The following is a 15,357-nucleotide window of genomic DNA, read 5'->3' on the forward strand; positions in this document are numbered from 1 at the left end:
AGAATTTTTTTCTAAATTATTGGATGGAATGCATTTTCATGAATCCATATGCTAGTTTTTGATAACCTTTTGTGTACTTTTAAAAACAGAAATAAAGCAATTCGACTTGAAAATGACCTGGAGAATTTTACGAGGCAGTTTCTCCATCCAAGCAAATAGAAGAATCTCAGCAGATGGCTCTGGTGGCCCCAGAGGAGAAGCAGGACTTTGACTCTTGTGTTGATTTACATGAAAAATGACTCAAAATATGAATTATATTGACTGTGCTCATTGAAAATTGCGAATCTGGGTTTAGATTCTGGCAGTGAACTCTCTTGAGGTGTTTGTTTCTTAACAGTGGTTACATGGTATGTTTGTATCCTTAGTTGTAATGGGGGAGGGGGAGGGTAAAGAACCAAATCTTTTGTGATTTAAAATAATGAATTTGTGAAGGGAGATACAACTAATTGTGAGACCTGTGGCTGGGGGATGGGCTTTTGAGCTTCTAGATAGGGTTTTATTTCATTCTGAAAAACTCTGCTTCCTGGCATCCAGGAATTAGAAAGCCCATTATAGCCCCATTTTTTCCAGAGTAACTTTTTCTGTGTCCTCTTTTATTGAGAATAACTGGCCTTTTATTTTTTTAAAATACTCATTTATCTATTAGCCAAGAAGAGGATTTCTTAAAGTGTTATCATTTATGCAGATAACGTCATTGTTGTTAACACATTCATAAATTTTTAACTTGCCCATTACAACTACTTAATTGGGCCTTGTCATCAAATTGTCATTCACTTAAAACAGGATTTGTGGGTAATAATCCTTTCCCAAGCGAAAAGGAACACCATCTGTGAAACTCCTGAAATGAAGTTGAAAGTGTCAGATTGATTAAAAATAGTTCAGCCATATAGAGCAGTTAGAATCCAAAGTGTCAGGAATACTTTCATGTACAAAAACAAGAAGGGAGTGCTTGCCTGTGTTTCATGTGGTTTCATGTGGAACATTGGCTAAGTTGGGTTGCCCAGTGTCCTTTTCATTTGACCCTGTGTGAATGTGCCAGCTTGGACAGAAGTTGGAGTGGTTTGTGTTTCACCTTACCCAAGGTTTTCATGTGCCTGAGTATATGGTCAATCATCCAGTTTGCTTTCATATCCAAAATGGGGTTGACAGTTAATATAGGAATGAAGAAAAATTCTGTTGCTCTCTTGGGGGGGGGTGGGGGTAGGGGAGAATGTATTGGCCAGGTTTGACATTTTACTGGGGAAAGAACAGAATTTCAGACTCCCTTATTTTAGGTTACCAGAGCTGAGCTCTTTCCCTGGGCTGCCTGAGCAGTTTTCTGTTGAGAACATTTTACTGTAAATAGTAATTTTGGGGGGGTGATTCATTCACTGCTTCCCTTTTTGTGCCTTTAAGGCTTCTGAATGCTATTTATTATTCGACCTTCTCCGGGCCGGTAGGTGTGCCTGTATTTTTAAAGAATAAATAGCATTGTTTTGGGCCATTAAAAGCCTTTCAAATTATTTATATATATTTTTATGCAAATTAAATGTTTAACAGGATAAAATATTCAGGTACAGAATTGAATGAAAAGTTATTAAGACTGCTAATAACTCTGACAGGGCCCACGAGGAAGAATGGGAAAAGTGGCAACACTGGGTGGCCTTGGATTAGAATTTATACCGGGCCACAAAGTGGCCCCTATATGAGCCAGCTCCCTATATGCATGTGAACATGCAGTGGCTTGGTTGCATCAATCTGACTAGTACAGCAGTCATCAGTTTCCTTCAGTACTTTGGAATAAAGACTTGCTACCTGATTGTTTGGACATCTGTTGTATGCATGTTGGAAATAGGAAAGATGGCTTAAGAAACCAAAACCAGCCTCCTTGGTCCCCCCCTCCCCCAAAGCCAACCCAAGCCTACGACTTGCACAGAAATTATGTGATTTTAGTATTAATGTGGTTTAGACTTTTACAAGATACTTGATGTTTATTTTCTATGTTTGCAAGATCATTTATAAACTTTGTATAATCCTAAACTTTTTACAAACATAGTTATTTTATAGCTGTTCAGATCTCCAGGGGAAAAATAAAGCTATACCCATTGTTTGCCTGATGATATAGAGAATGTTTATATTAGCACCACATTTGTAAGAGGTACAACAAGCCTCTTGGGAAGACCATTCATCTTGGAGAGAACGTGTTCACCTTTTCCCCTTGCGTAGTTTTGCTTCTTTCCTCATGGTGATCTTGGCAAGGTCTCTGACCTCCTGCCACTTAGTGCGACATGGCTTAGTTTTGAAGAGTACTTTTGGAAAAAGGACTCTGGCATATGGCAGAGTTAACTAACCTGTATGGCAGTCAAGCCTGATTGGTAATACTCAGACTTACTGAGTAGCAATTAATTGAACACGGATTACATTTGAGCCTTCAACAACATAGAGCTACCATGCATTTTGATTGAAGCAGTTGCTAATTTAGGGGAGGTGGGGTATACTTAAAACAAGTCTAAATACCACATTTAACTACTTTACTAGAAAGGGTCTCTTAACCTTCACCTCCTTTCTTTGCCTAGAAAGAAGATGGGTGTCCCATCTCTAGGCAAGTTAAATGACTCCTGTATTCACTGTTACTCATGTGGTGTACTGTCTTTTCTAAAAATTACAAAAAATAAGCTAGAAGACAGAAATTCTTCAAATATTCATCCAGCTTAATCCACTCTTGGGAAATGTTAGCTCTCAAGACTGCCCAGGTTGTACAGAGGCAATGGTTCCGCCCTTTAGATGCTAAAGTGTATACTTCAGGTGAAAGAACAATACACTATGGCCCTATCAAGTAGGACGATTGTCAGTTACTATTGTTTTGGCTATATAGGAAGCTGTTGGGGGGGGGGGAAATATCTCTGCTACAAAGAGTCTGGTTAAAAGCACTTGTTTATTGGTTACAATATCAACTCATGGCAACATGTTTCACTGAGCCACTGTACAAATACAAAGATCAAATCCATTGGAAAAAGCTATAAACAGAAGTTCATAGCAAGTGACCATTTCACAGGGAAGTCATTGATGCAAAAGCACTATTGGAGAATGCACGGCACAAGTCCCTGGTTTTTATTAGCTTAAATTAAAGCTGTTAAGACTTTATCTGGATACAGACACACTCCAAAGGCAGTGTGAAATCGATTCATCTTTTGTAATATTTACTGACTTATCTGGTCCAAGTCAGCAGAGTGTGTAAAACAAATATTCTAAGATGAGAAGAACTATATTGGAAATTTGACTATTATACAGTGACTGCAAAACAAAAATTTTTAAAAACCAATTACATTTGGACTCCTTTGGATGTAATAATGTAATACAAGTGTTCGAATGCCTCTCTGAAAGGAGAAAAAACACAGAATAGAGCACCATTGTGTAAGTAAAACAAAGGCTTGAAATATCTAAAGACTATTCCACTGAAGTCCATATTAGTCAAAAACCTAACATACTGTGTGTGGTACAAGATTTTGTCAGGCACATTTAATCTGTTATCAGTTATATCAATTAGTAACACTTTACACATTTTTACCATTACAACACTGCATTAACATTCTGCATGTATTTTACATAACCAGCAACTGGATAAAAAGGCCTGTGGTGCCTCCAAAGTGTAGGAAGAAATTTTACCAGCATGCATGCCAGATTACTGAATACAAGATGCACCACCAGCCCATGCTTGCTTAATTTATACATGAAATGCGATCTTAAAATCAGTCATTCTGCTATAGAACACAGCAGAAAATGCATTTGTTTTCACTAATTCATACCTATTCTAACCAGCATTTTAAAGTATAGCACTAAAATCTAGTGGCATCGACTGTCCTTTGAATAAAGGGAGAAAAATAATAATGGAATGTTTTTCATGCTTTTCTTATAAACATAAAACATGATGTCACAATGGGACAAGTGGTACATTTATTGAATTTTAAAGGTTATAATGTATTATAGGATCTGCTAAGTTCATACAGCATTGCTAATCCAAACTGACAGAAGGCTTTGCTAACTCCATGATTTTATTTATCTTAATGGGATGTTAGAAATATAAGTTTCAGACATTACTCTTGTACCATTCATGCTTACACTCAGTCTTCTAAAACATCTGTCAGGAAAATTCTAGAAAGAAACCCTTCATAATCCACCAGAATCAGGCTTACAACTTCACTGGTTTTTTTTAGTCCCATTTGGGGGATAACTCAATCCATTTCCTTCCAATTCATGTAAAGATGAATTTTGAGCATACAGAATATTTGAAACTTAACCATGAGACACACAATCAAAAAGCAGAAAGCGTTCCTTTCAAACATCACAAGGAAGCAAGTCAAGTTTATTTTGTGTTACTGTGGCACAATATTCCATGACTACCAATGATGAAAGTGACACCATCTTAAATTCCTCCTATCATCATGGATGGAGCAGCTCTTCTGGAGGCAGCAGATGTTGCCGGCTGCTCATAACCCAACCATTCTGGAAAGCTATGTAGACAAATTTATCTTCATATGACAAATTACCAGGCCAGGTCACCTGAGCCCTTTGCTAAACAGCTCCAGTGAAATCTCTTGGAGATGGAAGAAATAAAGGCAACTTCTTTAAAAAGATTTTTAGGAACCTCATTATGCTAGAAGTATAAAGTGCGCTATGCTCAAAAGTCAATCATTGATAAGGTACAGTAAGAAACAGCTGAATAGATTTTAGGATTGGGGAAAATTGTTATTTCCACTAACAGGCATCAGAAATTGCTATTTCTTTTGGGGGGGGGGTTTAGGCAATTGGGGTTAAGTGACTTGTCCAGGGTCACACAGCTAGTGTCAAGTGTTTGGTCTGAGGTCATATTTGAACTCGGGTCCTCCTGACTCCAGGGCCAGTGCTCTAGTCACTGCACCACCTAGCTGCCCCAGAAATTGCTATTTTTGATACAAATTGTAAGTAGAATTCTAATGGCACCGTTTTGATTTTTGACAAATTTAAAGATCTACAACAGATTTCCCGTGTGTACCCTTCCTGCTGATTTTAGGAATACTAACAGAAATAAGTGGTGGGCAACCATGCTGGACTCCCAATCTGCAGATAAATTTAGCACCTGGCAAGTTCTGCTATTCAGTGCTTAGAAACAAGGGAACTGACAGCCTATCTTCTTTAGATTTACTGAAACACAGCCTCAGACACAACTGGCAGTCACTTAACACAGCACAAAGATGACTTTTTGACATCAATCACATGCATAAACTTTTCAAATATCTGTTAATCACTCAAATCATCAGAGTAATTTTAAACTGGTCTACTCAATTGTTTAGACATTAAAGGAAACACTTAAGGAAAAATCTGTTGGTGACTTTATAACTAACACTTGTGGCTTGTCCAAGTGCCAAAGCAATTATGGCTATTGGCATGCAGCTTCTCTCATTTGTTTGTAAGGACGTTTCGTCAGGAGAAATGCTTTTTAGCCATTTTTCATAATGACAAACTAAATGACATTTTTTCTCCAGAGTTACTGTATGCACCTTTAAAATCCACATTCCGCCTGGCCTCAAAGAGCTGCTCTTTATGAAGATACACATAGACATTATATAATTAATACAGCATGAAAGTCATCACACAAAAAGGAAAATGTAGGAGTTCTTATAAGTGACAGTATAGAATAATTTTGGTCCTATACCTCCCTAATTGGCCTTAAGTATATTCTCTTTCTAGCATGTGATATAGAACTGATACTGAATTCACTGTGGTTGGCACACTTTAACTATTTGTAAACAAGACAGACTTACAGGCACAGTTTGGAAGTGCTGACATTAGGAGTGACAAGTTATCACAATTTCATGTTGGTCTCAGCAATAATCTGTGGTCTAGCACACTTATAGAATCTTGGGCTCTTAAGTTCACAAAAATGACTCAACAGGATATTTCCCAACACTTAATGCAACATCACCAATTAAATGACTTTAAGGGGAATCCAAGATGGAAAGCACATTTTTTTTCCCGAAAGACTACTGATCCTTGTAGTCCAGTTTTTGTGGTATATCCAATGCTAGTAAAATAAAATTACTCTGGTAAGGAAATTTAACCATTACATGAGCATACTTCAAACTCAGTACTGAGATTGGTTTCCTTAAGGTTCCTTGGCTTAGATGCAATCTTTTATTAGCAAAATAGTTTAAGAAATGTACACTTGGCACTAAAGGGAATATTTAAACAAAATAACTAATTGAAACTAATGTTTCAATTTAACAGACCACTGGCATCTACTAAAATGTGAAGGCACAGGCCATTTTTACCAAGCTAAATTTTAAATTAAAAGGTCATAAAATTCGTAGAAACATGGTTTTAAATAAGGTTACTGACCTATAGACAAGGGATAATGCTCTTCGTTCAAAACATAGTGCTATCTTACTACATTAACCATGCATAAAACAGGCATATATACTCAGGTTTACAGGAAAACAACTCATTCTTAATCTCTGAGGCAAAGAACCAAAAAAAAAAAATCCAACCTGAAAAATTTCCAAATATCCTAAAAACTCAGTGTAATGAAATTCAATTCTCTAAGTTCACAGTGGGACATGTCACTCATAGTGTCATTGTATCACTGAATGCCTTGAAGTATGTGCAAAGAATTCTTTGTTGGCCATTTGTCTGCTACCTACTCTTTGAACATGGAGTCAATTCTAAAATTTCCTGTATAGTCCTAGAAAAGAAAATGGCTATTTGGCAACTGTAGAGAGCACTTCTTCCAGGATTCTACATAGTTCATCTGTCCCAAATGAATGTGGGCATGTAATTAATTCTGGGGAATAATGTCCATTGGTGTTAAAGGATGCACCCGAAACCACAAGGGGAAAAATATTATCCTCAATGTTTAAGAGGAAGGGGCTGAAGAAGTAAGGCTCTAGGTAACAGAATGGAATCACTGGACCCATTTCACCAGATAAAAGGAGATCATCCTTCCAAAGCACCCACATATAGGCACAACCACATATCAAAGACATGGCATCACTTCCCATATAGAGCAATTTCATAAAGACCCTAACTTCTTCAAAGCTATCATTTGATTCATCCTCCAAAACACTCAGAAATATGACATTTCAGAAAGATGCAAAGCTATAAATGTAGTTCTTTTAAAAAAACACAAACATATTTTACAGACAGACAAATGTTACAGGAGAGGCTGCAATAGTGTGTGCATTCTGTTTCATACCAGGAAAATATAGAATTAGCAGACTTTGAGCACAAGCAGAAATTCCTCAGATCAAGCTAACCAAATTTCCCGAAACAAAACTGGGTCTGTATTTACTTTCCTGTCACCATGATTTTATACATTGGTCCCCCCTCCCCCCGCCTTCTTCACTTTATTTTCTTCTAGTTTACAGAAAGCGTGCGTGTGTGTGTGTGTGTGTGTGTGTGTAATAGTGACTAGAAAAAAAACCAAACTTCACCTGCAAATACAAGGTAGAAATGTTATTTCACAGCTACAGGCTGCAGCATTGATCTCTCCAGATCTCAACGGAGAATGTAAAACATATGACAACCCAGTTAATTCCAGATTCTAAGAAAACTGTCCCAAGATCCTGTTGCTACAGCCATGCCATCATCAGTAACACCTAGACAGCTGACACGGTTGTCATGGCCAGCAAGGACACCTAAAAGAATAAGGAAAGGAAAAAGAATTAGAAGTTGTACCTAAAAAAGCTTAAAACTGAAATGAGCTTCATTCAAAATATGGAGAATTTCAACAGATCTCCATCATAAAAAAGTATTACATATCATTTCCATAAAAATAATATGACAGCCCTGCAAATTTACTGCAATAGTATCTACTACCTTGTGAACAAAAACAAACCATAAATGGAAAAAGTCCTTCCCTTTTGGTATGAATAATCAAACACTGATGGGAGCATCATGGGCCCTGCCCTGCTGGAAGCCACAGAAGTAGGAGATGCCCAGGGCTTCCTTTGCTCTTTCACATCTTTCTTGGATGCTACTCCATCGACCCTCCTCCTGGATCCTGGCAAACACCATGAAACCTTCCTACCAGGACACTAACGAGAACCCCTAGGTCAGTTTAATCCGCCATACTTGGCTGTCTTCCTCCATCAGAGTGGAAGGGACTGTTTTTGCTTCTCTTTGTATTCCCAGCAATCAGCACAGGGCCCGAGCCACAGCAAGCACTTGAGAAGTAAATTCTGTCCCTCCCTGTCCTGGGAGAGATTCCTACGTTGTTTCTCTCATCCCTAAATTGAGACTCTCCCCCCGCAGAAGCTCCTGTCCTCTGCTACTTTTGCCCATATTGTCATCTTTCCCCTTGGGGCTCTGCCACCTTGGCCCCTCACCTTGGGTCTCCCCTCTTCTTCTAGGTCTTTCTCTTACACCTGTGGCCTGAAGGAGGGGTCAGGTCAGGAGGCTCTGGGCTCCCCACAGATACTTAAGGAGCCTCTGTCACCATCTCGAAGCACCCTCCCCCTCCTTGGAAGTCCATGCCAATGCTCTCTCTGTCACCCATCTAGATCCCTGGGACAGGGAAGCCCTGCAGAAGGCAGGACGAGCTGAGATTTGAAGGAAGCCAGCAGGCAAAGGTGAGAGAGGAGAGCATCTTTGGCATGGAGTCAAGAGATGGAACAGAAAGTAGATCAGTAGAACTGGACTGTGGACTATGTGAAGGCAAGGCAAGAGTGGAAGGAGCCAGGCAGGGGAGTTGTCAGAATGTCAAAGAGAAGATTTTGTATTCAATTCTCATGAGAAGATCTGTGCTTTAAGAAAACCCCTGGCAAATAATGAGGCGGGGCAGAGTGAAGTGAAACCTGATGAAGGGAGCTTGGGTAGGTTATTATAATAGCTCAGGTGAGAGGGGACGAGAGCCTGGATTAGAATGCTGTCTGTGACAACACGCTGGACATGTGGAATGAAGAGGGGGTAGTAACAGTTGAAAGATGGTACTGAGGTTTTGAGCCTGGCTGAGTGGGAGGAGGGTAACTGGAAAGTTGGAGAAATGGGAAGGTTTGGGAGAGGGGGGTAAAGGTAATGAACAGTTCTGGACAAAGTGTTTAAGATGTCCAACAGGCAATTGGTGACGTGGGATTATAGAACTCAGGAGAGATCAGGGCTGGGTATACAGATCTTGGAATCACCTGCACAGAGATAACTGACCCCACGAGAGTTGGTGAGATCACTAAGATACTTGTGAAGAAGACCCAAGACAAAGTGCTTGGAGGAGACAGGAGGGGATGGGATCAAGAGGACGTGGAAAGGGACATGTTTTGGCAAAAAAGACCACCTCATCAGGGTTACACTTAAGGCCCCATCATTCAATTCAATTCAAAATTTATTAAACACCTACCATGTGCACAGCCCTATGCAAAGTACTGGGGATAAAAAGATTACAGGATGTACATTTAAAGTTGGAAAGAATTTTAGAAGTTGATGTATCTTATCCAACCCATTTACTCACAGACAAGGAAAACTTACTCTGAAAATATGTACTAACCTGCACGTTCTCCTTTCAACGTGTCCCATACGTTACAGTTAAAATCATCGTAACCAGCTAGCAAGAGGCGCCCACTTTTTGAGAAGGCGACAGAAGTGATTCCACAGATGATATTATCATGAGAATACATCATCAACTCTTGGTCTGCACGAAGGTCAAAGAGGCGGCAAGTGGCATCATCAGAGCCAGTGGCAAAAGCATGCCCATTAGGAAAGAACTGAAAAGAGAATCCAGAAATAATTATTAGGGAGAAGGAGAAATCTCACAGCTTTTATTAAACACTTCAATCCGAGAAATTCAAGATAAATATTTTAAAATCTTAAATTCATAGACCTACAGAAAGGCCTCAAAAAGTTATCATAGAAAACAACCATAAAGCTCTAACAAAAGCAAATGCAAAGCACCCCCCTCAGGGCAGATGACAAAAGAGGTGAATCCGATTTTGTATGTGATTAGGGTTGGCTATCAATTCCCAGAAATGAATAGATGTTATACTGCTTCAATGTAACCCTGCTGCTTTTTAGAAAGGGAAACCAAATAATGCTTGGATATTTATAAAGTTAATTAATGATGGTCAGAGATGAAAGCTAAAGGAGAGTATTAGGCCTGGATTCAAAAGTATTTCAACAGTATTTTTTTTTTGTTTCCAGGTGAAAGTGGCCAGTATCTGCAACTCACCTACTTACTACTGTATAAGTTCTCATTATTAATACACCTTGAAAAGTTTGTCAGATTTTGATAAAAATTTAGACATTAACAAAACAAATCTCTTTTATAATTGGTTCCTCCTGCCTCTCTGCCATAAAGAGATTTAATGGAATAGAGTATTTATAAGCAGCAGACTTCATTTATTCACATATGAATAAGATAACAGCAAAGAGAAGGAAGAAAATAAAGGGTAGGGCTTTCTAAATAAACTGGAAAGAAAGGCATCTTCGATTCTTTCCCCAGGAGATGGTTTTTATGAGCCCATAATGGTTACTGCACTAGGCTACTTACCTTTAAAGTGCCATATGCAGACCTGGATATGAGAGCACACTTTAGTTTGAGAATAATTTGAGAATCTGCTGTTTCATATTAAAAATACCAAATAGTCTAATGAAAATTATCTACTTGCTAGGGATAATACTAAAAACAAGCTCAAGATTTAATCTTATGAAACAAAAATGAATGTTTAGTTTGATTTAAAGCACAATACTTTATATGCTTTTTAGGTGTCAAGAAGACAGGCTAACATTTCTAGATAATCTTTTTTTTTTCCAATTAACAAAAATTTATTCTCTCTCTCTCTCTCTCTCTCTCTCTCTCTCTCTCTCTCTCTCTCTCTCTCTCTCCACTCCCTAATTCCTGAAGGGGAAAAGGAGATGGGGGTAATCCTTGCAAAAATAATATGCAGAATCAAACAAAACAAATTTCCACATAGCACGTGTCCAAAAACATATCACATTCTGCACTTTGAATCTATCACTTCTGTTAGGAAATGGGTAGCGTGCTTCATCATTGAACCTCTAGAATTTTGGTTGGTAACAAGGATCAGGTTCTTTTCTTTCTTTCTTTTTTTTTTTCAGGCAATTACAGTTAAGTGCCTTGCCCAGAGTCACACAGCTAGTATGTGTCAAGTGTTTGGTCTGAGGCCGCACTTGAACTCAGGTCCTCCTGACTTCAGGGCCGGTGCTCTATCCACTGCGCCACCTAACTGCCCCTAGGATCAGGTTCTTAAAGAGCTTTCAAAGATGTTTGTTATTACAATATTGTGGTTACTATATAAATTTTTCTGGTTTTGTTCACTTCATTCTACCTCAATTCTTATGAGTCTTTGCAGAATCATCTGAAAATGTCCCTTTAATAATTTTCTTTGACTAGTACTTTTCTAGGTTCCTTCTAGTAATCATATATTTGGATACATAAACGTTTGAACATCAAAAAAACTTCGTATTTTCCTCCATGTTTACTACCAAAACCTGAACTTTTTATGTGTAGTACAAACTGTCTTAAAGACAGCATGCCTTTTCTTATCAATGTCATCTTATTATTGTTGCAGGATTAACAATGTTACTGCAAGTGCTGGTTGGTTCAAGGACCTTAATAAACAAATAAAAACTTATTTAAAAAAATTTTTTCATTGCATATTTCCATTGGGCTGGAACCTGTTACCATATTTTACACAATTATAACTCTGAATAGTGGGAATTGAGATACATATGATCACTTCATGGGATTCATTATTCACACTAATCAGGACCTAGCTGTAGCTGTAATGAGGCAGCTATCTGTTGACCAGAAAACAGTAATAGATATGACTGTTGCTTCTCAGGGCATGTATTGAAGACCTAAAAGAGAATCTCCCAAGACTTGTCAAAACAGATGATTATCACACAGGTACAAATGACAATCAATTGACCATTAAGGCCCAATACTATATACTAGATACTCTTCTAGGTGGTGAGACAAAAATGAAAGTCTCTTAACTCAAGGAGCTTCCATTCTCCTGGGAGAAAAAACATATAAATAAATACGTATATACAGAATAAGTACACGATGAACACAAGGCAGTTTCAGAAAGGAAGGCACAAGCAGCTAGAAGGATCAGGAAAGGCTTCATGTAGAAGGCAGCACTTGACTTAAGTCTTGAAGGAAATAAGAGATTCCATGTGGCAAAGGGGAGAAAGGAATGCATTCCAGGCACAGTAACATGAAGGATCATTTGGCTAGACCATAGAGTTCAAGAAGTAAAGTGATGTGTAATGAGGATAGAAAGGTAGGTAGGTTGTATAGGGTTGTAAAAGCCAAAAGAGGAGCTAATGGGGAGCCACTGGAGTATATTAATTGGGGGCATAACAGTCAGATCTATGCTTAAGGAAAAACCCCTTTGTCATCTATGTGGAGGATGAACAGTGGGGAGAAACTGAAGGCAGGGAGACCAAGTAGGAGGGCACTGTCATCCTCCAAGCAAGAGGTGATGACAGCAGAACGAAGGCAGTGGCCCTGTGAGTGGTAAGGAGGGGTCAGATGTGAAGATGATGTGAAGAGAGAACTGGCAAGATGTGGCAAATGGCAAAGGAGAGAATAACTAATGAAACAATAAACAATAGAGAAATTTGGAAAAGGGCTCGTATTTTGAGGGAAAGACAATGACGTCTGTTCTGAACATGCTAAGTTGGAAATATCAAGTAGGAAGTTAGAGATGCACGATGACAGCTCAAGACAGACCGGCTGAAGGAGAGCTCTTTTTTTGTTTTCACGGCACTTCTGCTGTCTCATGGTTCCCCTGCTACCTCTCTGATCACTCTTTGCTGGCTCTTCATCCATCCCAGGTTCCTTGGCAGGGTTTAGTAAGGTTCTGTCATAGGTACTTTTCTCATTTCAGTCCCTGACTTGGTAATCTGATCAGTCTTATAAGTTCAGTGTTCCCTATGCACAATCTAAGTATTGTGTGTGTGACTGAGACAATCTGGTAGAGGAAATGGGAGAGAGGAAAGAATCCAGTGTGCATATAGGAAGACGGGCTTTGGTGAGGGAAAGAGCCATTTACTTTAGATAAAGGAGGAAAGAATAGGGGATGATATTAAGGGGTTTTGAGATAAAGTGAAAGGGTAAATAAGTTCACAGTAAAGAATTTCTATTTTTTCTACAATACTGATATGGAACCTAGAAAGCACTGACAAAGATTACAAAAGCTTGAGCAAGAAACTGGAGATCTCAGAAGCACAAGGGATAATTTTATCAGTGCTATCATTAAAGGATTCAGAAAAGAAAAAGCAATTTGTGAGCATATGAGACAGTAAGAAGATAGTAATGAGTACATAAGATGGATACATAGTAGATAAGAAGAGATAGTATAATGAGAATGAAGATCTGGATTTCTGAACCACAGGTTAAAAAACAGGAATGACAGGCACTTGGCCAGGGATGAAGCATATTTAATAAGGTCTGGTTAAGAATGTATTTGCCTAGTCATTACACTCCCCTCTGGCTCAGTTTCTACTTCTGTAAAATGGGAATGACACCTCCCCTCCCTGCTCCATAAGAATGTTGTAAGAAAATCACTGAGTAAAGAGTAAGATAATCTTTAAACAGGTATTTGCAAATCTAATCCAGAGTTTTACACTGAAAGGGAAAGGAAAAGGGAGTCAGGGGAAACTGCCCACAATCACCAGAGTAGTTATCATAAACAGCAAGTACAATGAAGGTAGAAGAATGGCAGTAGAGACACTCAGGAGACACAGTAGACAAATGCCAAGAAAGAAATCATTAATCCAGTTTAGGAAAGTAAGATTAACCAGAAATTCTAAAGCAAGGAGGCAAATTTAATCTCATAGATGTCACAGTGTCAATGGGGGCTTCTATTATTCAGACATCTGGCTTATCTCTGCCAAAAGCAGAGCATTTGCTGATTTGCATTAACAGCAGATTTTTTTTTCTTCAAAAGGTACACTAATAAGTGTAAATTCTATCCTAGATCTGATTTTTGTCAAGGACAAGCTGACTGCTCTGTTAGAACTGACAGGAACTTAAAGACAAGTACGCACTCCCTCCTAGAGTTTGTATGTACATAGTTATTTGCATCTTGTCTCTGCCATTAGAATGTGAACTCCTTGAAAGTAGAGACTGTTTTTGCTGGGGGGGGGTTTTGAATCCCCATTGCTTAGCACAGTGCCTAGCAAACAGTAAATGCTTAATAAATGTTTGCTGACTTATTGTAGTCTGTTTATTTTCCACACAAACATATGTCCATGTTAACCATGTTACCAAAAACATAAAATAAACTAAAATTTTAAAAAGCCCCCACAATAATAAAAAGCAAGAAACATAGAGAAATTTTTTTTAAAAAGTATGCTTCACTTTGTACTCAGAGTTCATCAGCTCTCTCTCTGAAGTTAACAGCATTTTTCATCCTGGGTCCTTTGGAAACCGTCCTGGGTCATTGTCTTGATCAGAGTAGCTAAGTCTTTCACAAATGATCATCAACACAACATTGCTTTTACTGTGGACAATGTTCTCCTGGTTCTGATCACTTCACTCTGCATCAATTCACATAGATCACCTCCCCAGGTTTTTCTGAAACCATCTCGCCTGTCATTTCTTATGGCACAATAGTGTTCCATCACAATCATAAACTACAAATTATGCTGACTAGGGTTTGTAGAGAAGAAAAGGAAGGAAGTGAACAGAAGAGAAGGAAAGCTAGACATAGACTGACATAAATCCTGGATTTGGTGAGAACAGATTTCAAATAGTTCAGAGGACAGAGAAGCAGGCTTCCAAAGAGTACAGTTCTACAGGGGAAGTCAACTCACAAGGAATGGAGAAATCTCAAGATGAAATAAATACTGAAGATATAAGAGAAATAACTGATGATGAGAAAAAACATGCATCATCTGAAGAAACAGATTGTGGATGTATAGAAACCTCACCCATCAACTTAGATTTGAAATATAAAGAGGATGGAAGCAAGGACAATGACAGATACAAAAATGTGGATGAGCTGGTGCTGGAAGAGAAGCTAAGGACAGTTTTCTCAGGAGCCCCTGTTGAACAGAGAACCCTTGTCTCTACAGCTCACACTGTTGGGTTTTTTTCTTAGTTTTGTTTTTCTACACTGTTTAATTGATTTATTCTTTTTTTAAAAAGCTAAAACAAAAGAGTTTGGATGATTACTGCTTTACAATATAGTTTGAGATCTAGAAGTGCTATGCTTTCCTTTAGTCCTATGTCTTACCATTATTTCCCTTCAGATTCTCGACCTTTTATTCTTCCAGAGGAATTGTGTTATTATTTTGTCCAGCTTTGTAAAATAGCTCCTTGGTGGTCTGACTGGCATAGAATCAAGTCAGCTGATTAATTTAGTCATAGTTTTTATTATATTG

General features: G+C 38.5%; 2 protein-coding genes across 7 annotated transcripts in view; one reads left to right on the plus strand and one right to left on the minus strand.

Annotated features, from left to right (window-relative positions):
* MFN1 (mitofusin 1) overlaps positions 1-2,096 on the plus strand; it is a 38,754-nt gene extending 36,658 nt beyond the window's left edge. For all 6 annotated transcript variants that reach the window (XM_020980731.2, XM_020980729.2, XM_020980728.2 and 3 more), the window contains one exon: positions 90-2,096. In XM_020980731.2, coding sequence (XP_020836390.1) covers positions 90-159 — 70 coding nt within the window. In that variant the 3' untranslated portion in view covers positions 160-2,096. The remainder of the gene's footprint in view (positions 1-89) is intronic.
* Positions 2,097-2,895: 799 nt separating this feature from the next.
* GNB4 (G protein subunit beta 4) overlaps positions 2,896-15,357 on the minus strand; it is a 55,696-nt gene continuing 43,234 nt past the window's right edge. Inside the window, exons 9-10 of the mRNA XM_020980746.2 lie at positions 9,491-9,707; positions 2,896-7,649 (exon numbers count right to left, since the gene is read on the minus strand). Coding sequence (XP_020836405.1) covers positions 7,543-7,649; positions 9,491-9,707 — 324 coding nt within the window. The 3' untranslated portion in view covers positions 2,896-7,542. The remainder of the gene's footprint in view (positions 7,650-9,490; positions 9,708-15,357) is intronic.

This window comes from Phascolarctos cinereus, unplaced genomic scaffold (genome assembly GCF_003287225.1).
Source record: "Phascolarctos cinereus isolate Bilbo 61053 unplaced genomic scaffold, phaCin_HiC Scaffold_7;HRSCAF=346, whole genome shotgun sequence".
In the NCBI taxonomy this organism is placed as follows: Eukaryota; Metazoa; Chordata; class Mammalia; order Diprotodontia; family Phascolarctidae; genus Phascolarctos; species Phascolarctos cinereus.